Consider the following 8,623-nt stretch of genomic DNA (forward strand, 5'->3'; position numbering starts at 1 on the left):
GGGAGGCGGCCAGGAGCTGGCTGCGGGACGGGCCTCTGGGGGCTCAGCGGGCGCCTTGGAGCGTGAGAGGAAGGAAACAGGCGGCCGGCCCTGTGATGACTGAGTGACTGAGCGCCACCAACCCTGCGGTACGGCCGATCACTTGGCGATCATCCAAGTAAAATCGAGCCTTCCCGCTCCGTCCGCGGCTGCTCCCACGCCACTGCGCCCGCAGGGTCTTGTGCTGTCAGAGTCCTGCCCCCCGTCCCACCTCTTCCTGCGCTGGCTTCCTTTCTCATCTCTTTGTCCTTTGGTCCCCTGGCCCCTTGTCCCCATACCGTCTCTCCTCTCCTCTCCCGTATGGATGCCTGCTACACCTCAGACTTCCCCCTCTGTGCCTACTTTAGCCAGCAGCCGAATGCATGGGCTGGCCCAGATCTCAGCTACCTGCTCATGACCGACCTGCAGTTTCCCTGTCCCCACCTAGGGTGTGCATGCTCACACACGCACATACTCACGTGTACACAGATGCTCACGCATGCACATACTCGTGTACACATATGCTCACACATCACGAACTCATGTGTACACATATGCTCACGCACGCACATACTCACAGGTACACATATGCTCACGCATGCACATACTCACGGGTACACATATGCTCACGCACGCACATACTCACGGGTACACATATGCTCACGCACACACGCACATACGTGTACACATATGCTTGTGCACGCACGCACATACTCACGTGTACACATGCTCACGCACGCACATACGTGTACACATATGCTCACGCACGCACATACTCACGGGTACACATATGCTCATGCACGCACATACTCACGTGTACACATACATATACATGCACACATACCCACAGGTACACACTTAGGCAAGTACACGCCTATGGGCACACACATGTCCATGCACATACATGTACACACACTTATACACACATGAAGACATATGTGCATGCATAGACACACACCTGTGGCACACACATGCACGTACTCACATGTACACATATACATAGAGGCACACATGCTTATACACTCATGTGCACACATACGTATACATGCACACATATGCAGGTATACACATAGGCACATACACTCCTATGGGCACACACCTGTACATGCAGGTACTCACATGCACACATACACACATACACATGTATACACACGTACGCAGGCACACATACACATGTATGTGTACACGTGTGTGCAGGAACACATACATGTGTGTATACACACATGCACATATACACACATGCACACACAAGGTTTTTTCCCCCTGTTTTATAAATGAGATTCTAATTAAGGGCAGCATTCATTCATTAATTCATGAGATGTGGTCAGGTGATGGATGTTGGCAGCAAAATGCAAATTGGGTCAGGTGGGGAGGTAGAAAGCTCTAGGCAGGAGAAACACTGCAGGAGCAGGTGTGGTGGGCGGGGCAGGGGTGGGGGGTGGGCTTCCGAGGTGTAGAAACTCCTCCTGAAACTGACAGGAGGAGCTTCTCCTGCTTTGCAGGAACCTACCTGACACATGAGGCCAAAGGCTCCGATGACGCCCCAGACGCAGACACGGCCATCATCAATGCAGAAGGCGGGCAGTCGGGCGGGGACGACAAGAAGGAATATTTCATCTAGAGGCGCCCAGCCACCTCCTGCGCCCCCCAGGGGCCCCACGGGGATTGCTGGGGCCATCACCAACCTGGACTTGTACAGAGCGACCCCAGGGCCGCCCCTCCCGCTTGCTCCCCAGCCCCCCCCACCCCCCTGTACAGAATGTCTGCTTTGGGTGCGGTTTTGTACTCGGTTTGGAATGGGGAGGGAGGAGGGCGGGGGGAGGGAGGGTTGCCCTCAGCCCTTTCCGTGGCTTCTCTGCGTTTGGGTTATTATTATTTTTATAACAATCCCAAATCAAATCCGTCTCCAGGCTGGAGGGGCAGGGGCCCTGGGTGAGGAAAGCAACAACCCTGGAGTGTTAGGAGGAGAGCGGAGGCGGAGGGGTAAGGACGGAGGGGCCGAGCGGGGCTGGTGGGGGGCACCCTCCCTGGCCCTCCCCGGCCCTCCGTCCTCTAGCACCAAGCAGCTTCCTGGCCTCCTGGGGGAACGGGGAGGTGGTGAGCAGAAGCTGGAGGGGGCTTTTCCTCTGCTAGTCACACACCTCAAGCTACGGACAGGGAAGCGGGTGCCACCCTGTAGCCCCTCCTCCACCACAACGGGAAAGGGGTGAGTGGGGGTCCCCGCGGAGGAGGTGTGACCTGCAGGAGGAAGGCAGCCATGCAGGGACCCAGGGCTTCCGCATGGGGAGGACGCAGGTCCCTGCTAGCAGGGGGGAGATCTGCAGGGGGAGGGTGGCGGAGAGGGCCGGGAAGCCCTTGCCCCCCCACGGCGAAGGAAACTGGGCCCTGGGGGGGGCTCCTCCAGCGGCTGTGGGAGAGGCGCTGCTCCGGCCCCTGGCTCTGACCCGAGCCCCGACTGTCGCACGGCAACCGCTCCTCCCATCTTGTGCCCCTGCCCCTTCCCGCTCCCTCAGCAGCCAGGCAGACGTAACAACAAAAATACTAAAAGGAGCTTCACTGCACTGAGCTGTGTCCTGCCCAAACGAGGGGAGTAATGTGAACTCTGTGAGTGTGTGGCTGTCGTGTCCGTGCTTGTGTCTGTGTGTAGATGCACGTGCGTGTGTGTGAGACAGAGGGAGCGCCCGGGCGGGTGGGGGGCTGTGGGACACTTTGCAAAGGAGGGCTTCCGGCGGGGAGGGCTCCTAATCTGGCCCTGTACCTCACCTGGGCTGTGGCTCGACCCCCGTGTGTCCCAGGCCACCCTCAGTGCCCACCTGTCACGGGAAAACAGACCCAGGATGTGTTTTGCTCACTTGTCCATCTCATCTCTCCCTACAACACGGAGCACTCAAACCCTGCCTCGACTTCCCTTCTCAGAGCCACGGAGTCAGGGCCACAGCCTCTGCTATGCACCCCCCAGGCCTCTCCCTGGCACGGACCCTGGAAGGACCACTGTCACTTCTTTCCCCCCATAGTCTGTCCCCGGGTGGCAAGGGCTGGGAGTGAAACCTCTGTCTCCTTCCCATCTCCACCCCTGCTTTTGATTTTCTGTCTTCCTTTGTTGCCGTGGAGATGAGGCTGCTCACCCCCCACCCCCGTCCTGGCGGCGCCCAGCCTCAGAGCCAGGGTGCCCCTCAGCCCCGCTCACCCCCTCCAGCACGTCCTCCAGGCTGCATCCGGCAGGCCTGCCCACCCCCCTCAGTTCAGGTAATATCCTCATGAATCTTCCAGCCGCTGGTTAGGGCCCTTAGGCACCACAGGCACCCCCCACCTCAGCCAGGGCCCCCCTCACAGCAGCAAGGCAGCCTAGGGCCCCAGGCCTGTCGGCTCCCTGTCTCCCAGCACCCGCTTTTGGGAAAATGACCTTTCCTCTTCAAGCTGAACCACTCTGTCCATATTACACAGAAGCCATATTTGTACGGGGGGCGGGGGGGAGGGGCCGTCGTGCTGTGTGTGTCTGTCTGTGGGTTGGGGGGAGGGGAGCAGGGAGGGGATCGTGTATCTTTATAATCTTTCTAACTCTCCTGTGCTAATCTCAGAGGGGCCACCCTCAATATATCTGGATTATCCGTGTCGTCCGGCTGCCTCCTTCTTGCTACTCTGGCCCCAGTGGGGATGTATCCGTGTGAGGGCGGTTCTGCGGGTGTCCCCTGCGCCTGGAGCCTTGCCATGCCCCCCTCCCAAGGGCATCCCTGTATGAGACAATAGAACTCTCCAGAGGAGAGGAGGGTGTTCACCCCCTTTGGCTGGGTCCTTGCTTTCCTGTGCGTCTGGGGAGGGGCGTCTGACTGCTCCCCGCTGCCCATCTCCAGGCAGTCTGCGGAAGGTTAAAATGAAGGCAGAGACCCCGCCAGGCCCACTGCAGCACAGACCCTCCCCAGGGCCATTCACACCGCTCATGTTGAACCTGAAACTGGAGCTGGCATCCTGGGGAGAAAGGGGAGGACAAGCTGTGTAGGTCACCCACCTTTCTTGTCTGGGCTTCCCTACTCTGCTCCATGCACCCCTACCTAAATGCAAAAGAGTTTCTTGGTGAGATCAGAGTTGAAACATCCCATGCTTCCTTGAAATGAAATAGTGCCACCTAACCAGCTCCTGAGACTCCATGACTCACCCCTCCCAATGGCCCGGCTGTTTCCCCACCCAAGAGAGTGAAATGCAGGGAAACAGCAGAGACGGTGCAGAGGCCGAGGAGGGGAAGGGGCTGCAGAAGAGCAGAGGTGTTGGCTCAGGGGCCTGCGTCTGCAGAGTAAATGCTCTCACTCTGCCAGCCAGAGAGAAATAGGAGACCCCACCCCCGTAAGGAGCCGCGCATACTGCCAGATGCCAGGCCAGTGCAGCCATTCCAGAGCCTTTATGTCCCCCAACAGAAATATGAATAGAGATTACCCCATAGACAACAGTCCCATTTTAAAATACGCTGTCCCATTGTCCCCCAGAGCCTGCTTTAACTTGTCAGACTGTGTGTTGTGCTTGGTATGGAAAATGCATTCATGCGCCCATAGGTGGCTAGGCGAGCGCCCAATCGCTCCCCAAAGTGGGTTCCTTATGCAGCCTCGACAGCTGCCCCCCAGCCCTTCCTGGCCTCACACTGAAACACCCAGACACCTGCCTAACACCTAGCACTCGGATATATACATGTGACATCCAACACACAGCCACACACACGACTGGGGCACACACAGCCCTGGGGCTGTCAGCAGTGTAGGGTCCAACCCCAGGCGCTACTCACACCCCCTCCCACAAATGTCGCCCTGGAGCTATCTTTCCTTGGATCCAATTCAAGGGGGTGGAGACTCAGTGAGAGTCATCGACTCCCCTTCCCTCCGCCTTCCCAGCAGGTCTCTTATCTCTGTCTCACAAGTCACCCCTGGCCCCTGTTCCTTCCTGGTGCTTGAAGACTCCGTCCTTGCTGGAAACCCCCCTGGCTTCTCAGCCCCCCTTTACACCTTCGGGAAAATACCCACTATCTGCTGGCCGCCTTTTTCCTTTCCCAAGTGCAGGTCCCCACCAGTGGAATCCAACCTCAAAACAGGAAGCCCCAGGCTAGTGCCCCTTCTGGGCCTGAGGCTTAGGCAGGCCATGGGCGTGGGGTGAAGGCTTCCTGAATGCCCGGCTCCCCCCCGCCGCCTATCCCATGGCCCTGCCCAGAACTGAGGGCCTTCATTAGCCCCTGGCACTTATCTGGGAGCCGCAGCCACCCACGGGACGTTCCCAGCCCTTGTCTCTGCCTGTCCCCAGCCCAGCAGCGCCATGGGGAACTGTCTGCAACACCAGGTGAGTGTGGGGCCAGGCCCACTGTCCCCCATCTCTCTGCCCACAGTCCCCCATCTCTTTGCCCCACCACCTCTTCCTGTCTGTCCTGGGGCCTTTGCACCTCTTTCCTTCTCCCCTCACCTCTTTCCCTTCCCTCTGTTTCCCTTTTTCTCCTTCTTACTCTGGTCTCCTTCGTTCCCCATCCGTCCAGGTCGCTGGCGCCCTGGCCCTGACCTTGTCCGGCTCTCGCAGCCTGTCCGGTCCCCTTCCCTGCTCTTCCGCCCAGGCTCCGAGGCTCCCTGTGCCATCCTGTCCCATGGTCCCCACTGCATCCACTCCTCCAGGCTAGCCTCCCTCTGACTCCCCTTCCTGCCCCCGTCATTCCCAGGGACTCTTCAGTGGGGTAAACAAATGATGTGATTGTCCGCTCTGGGACTGTCCTCCAGGTGGCGGAGGGGGACTCTACTAAGTTCACCTTTGGAGACGATATCTGGGACGAGTTTAATGATTCCTATGACCTGAACTATAACTACAGCAATGTGGAGGCGGCCGCGCCCTGCCACTCCTGCAGCCTGCTGGACGAGTCCTCACTGCCCTTCTTCATCCTCACCAGCGTCCTGGGCATCCTCGCCGGTGGCGCGGTCCTCTTCGCGCTCCTCAGACCTCTCTTCCACTGGCGGGTGTGCCCCGAACGGCCTCTGCTAGTACAACTGGCCGTGGGCAGCGCCCTCTTCAGCATCGCGGTGCCCGTGCTGGCGCCAGGGCTGCGTGGCGTCCAGGGCGCAGCTCTGTGCCACCTGGCCCACATGCTCTGGTATGGCTCAGCCTTCGCGCAGGCTCTGCTGATAGGGTGCCACGCCTGCCTGGGCCCCAAAATGGGCAGAGGGCAGGTCCCTGACATCACCCTGCGGCTGGGAGTGGGACTCTGGGGAATGGCTATCCTCCTGGGGCTGCCGGTCACCCTGGCCAGCGACACTTCCCTGGGCTTCTGCTCCCTGATGTTCAGCAGGAGCCACTGGTTTCTGCAGCTCTCGCACGCCGCGGCCTGTTTCGCCGTCTTCACCATGTTGCCCCTCGCTTTGTTAGGAGCCAAGGCACTGACGAAAATACTGGGCAGGGGGCCGTGTCCCTGGGTCAACGTCCTGTGGGCCTGGTTTGTGTTCTGGTGGCTTCAGGGGGTGGCTGTGGGCTTGGACTTTCTCGTGCGGTCCAAGGCCTTGGTCCTGTCGACGTGTCTGGCCCAGCAGGCCCTGGACTTGCTGCAGCACCTGGCAGAGGCTGTGGCCATTCTGCACTGCGTGGCCGCACCCCTGCTCCTGGCCCTGTCCTACCACCAGACTGCGCGCAGCTCCCCGCCCGCCCTGCCCCTCCCGCTCACACGGCCTGCTCCTCTGGACACCCAGGGAGGCAAGTCCTAGCTCCCTTACCACCTGTCCACCTGAATTAAAGTCTATGCTGCTTTTATGAAGCCGGAGGTTTCTTATTTTATCCAGGGACAGAGAGGAAAGGAAGGAGAATGGAGAGAGAGGCGTTTCATGCCAGACTTTCCTGCTGGCCTCTGTTTCTCTAGCCGGCCTGGGGAAAGAGCGAATGATGTACAAACTTCCTCAGGGTGCACAGATGGTCTCTAGAGGTGTGGGGTCACTGCTGTCTCAAAGGGGAGGACAAGAGATGCCAGAGTAGAGGGGAGCAGGATGGCTGAAAAACTGGAAGAAATGAAGGAGGAAGAGCAAGTGCTCCGGAAAGCAAATGAAACAGAAATAGAAACCAGAGAGAGAAAAACAGAAGACAGAAGAGCCCAGAGCACGGCCCCTGCCCCGTCTGACTTGTCCAGCCTTCCTCTCTGCCTTCTATCTCGCTGACACCTGTTGACCTTGCTCAGAGATCAGGGAGAGAAGCATCCCGGGGGGCCTCATCTAGTCCAGGAAACATATCAAGATAATTCCAGAAGCCACTTCCCAGGAGTCATGTTCCCGAGGTTCATGTCTCAGCAGGACCCTAATCCCCGTGTATGTTTGAGTGTGCACGTGTGTGTGTGTGTGTGTGTGTGTGTGTGTGTGCATCTGTCTCCATCTGTCGGAACCTACGTGCATGCTGGGTGCATGACTGTAATGCCACCGGTCCACGTGCGGCCGCACACACACCTGTGTGCGGGCTCCGCTGTCTGTCAGAGCCTCCCTCCGCTTTGCTCCACTCTCCATCCTTGTTTTCAGAATGTGGAATCGGGATTAATGACTCACTCCTTACCCAGATGAGTTTTCTTTCCCCTGGCTTCTGTGCCGAGTCTTCTCTGTGTGTCTGTGTGGGATGCGTGCAGGGAGCTAAAAATCAAGATTGGAGAAGGTTGAGGCACTTCAAGGGCAGGGGTCTGATCTGGCTCATCTTCTGCTTAGAATCCCCCAAACTTCCCCTTTGAACCCCAGCTCCTGTAATAAACCTTTCTTCCCCAACGAGTCTTTCCTTCCACCTTTCATAGCACAGCCCCATGCCCTGGGCGCCTCCGCCCCCCACACCCCCCGACGCTCTGGCTGCGTAGTCCTGGTCCCGGAGGATTTTCTCCAAGTTTGGGTAGTGGTTGGAAGGACAGGGGATACGCCCTCTCTGTAAGGGAAACAACTTCTACTGCCACCAACAAACTTAGCCTCTACCCGGGATGCCGCACACCCGAAACCGAGCTTCTCCCTCCAGCCCAGTGGGAAGCTGGGGAAACTTGAAGGGTACCGTCCATCTGTCGGAATCCCGACACAGCCTTTCCGTTTTGTAAAGATGTGCTCTAACCTGGCTTTCCCCTACACCGTCTCTGCCGGACTCTCCGGGCTTGGAGATAACTAGGAGAGTGCAGGACAGGAGCGGGCGCAAGCTAGAACATCCTGGCAGGCGGCTGGCGGAGAGGCTCGGCAATTTTCCTGGGTAGGTGCGTGACAAAGCCTCAAATCCCCTACCTCCCGTCTCTTAGCAACCACCGGGGCCGCGGCCGATTGGCTCATCCCAAATTGAAAGGCGGGATTTAGGGCCGATGGAGACAGAGAGAAGTGAAAAGGAAGAAAAAACAGAGAATTTACAAACCTCAGTTATGCTAAGGCCTCCCACCACAGTTCGCGAAGGCGGCACAGGGATTCTCTCTCAGCCCCTTTTCGGAGACTCCTCCTCGGAACCCGCCAGCCCCGCCCCCTCTCCCTCCTACCTGACGTTCCCGGACCCCCTCTCGGGGCGCCGCTTGCAAGGCTGACCTAGTCGAGGGGCAGCGGAGGGTGCTTTCCGTCCTGAAACCTCCAGGGTCAACCTGATGTCTGGGAGGCTGTACTGCAGA

The 8,623-nt window shown here is 58.6% G+C and overlaps 2 protein-coding genes across 4 annotated transcripts in view; both read left to right on the plus strand.

Annotated features, from left to right (window-relative positions):
- Positions 1-2,579, plus strand: part of CADM3 (cell adhesion molecule 3) — a 29,415-nt gene extending 26,836 nt beyond the window's left edge. For 2 of the 3 annotated variants that reach the window (XM_040635889.1, XM_040635891.1), the window contains one exon: positions 1,521-2,579. In XM_040635889.1, coding sequence (XP_040491823.1) covers positions 1,521-1,639 — 119 coding nt within the window. In that variant the 3' untranslated portion in view covers positions 1,640-2,579. The remainder of the gene's footprint in view (positions 1-1,520) is intronic. The other variant, XM_040635890.1, reaches the window with a different exon arrangement.
- A 979-nt stretch (positions 2,580-3,558) lies between these two features.
- Positions 3,559-6,777, plus strand: ACKR1 (atypical chemokine receptor 1 (Duffy blood group)). The gene is made up of 2 exons (XM_040635892.1): positions 3,559-5,334; positions 5,760-6,777. The coding sequence occupies exons 1-2, from the start codon at positions 5,311-5,313 to the stop codon at positions 6,729-6,731; spliced, it is 996 nt and encodes a 331-aa protein (XP_040491826.1). The 5' UTR covers positions 3,559-5,310; the 3' UTR covers positions 6,732-6,777.
- The last annotated feature ends 1,846 nt before the right edge of the window (positions 6,778-8,623 follow it).

The sequence above is a fragment of the Ursus maritimus genome, unplaced genomic scaffold (assembly GCF_017311325.1).
Source record: "Ursus maritimus isolate PB19 unplaced genomic scaffold, ASM1731132v1 scaffold_2, whole genome shotgun sequence".
NCBI lineage: Eukaryota > Metazoa > Chordata > Mammalia > Carnivora > Ursidae > Ursus > Ursus maritimus.

What these genes read in the sequence shown, in the direction of transcription:
- ACKR1 (XM_040635892.1), top strand. Translation starts at nt 5,311, where the DNA reads ATGGGGAACTGTCTGCAACACCAG. An exon ending in GGAACTGTCTGCAACACCAG is followed by an intron (nt 5,335 to 5,759) that starts GTGAGTGTGGGG and finishes ACTGTCCTCCAG; the next exon opens with GTGGCGGAGGGGGACTCTAC.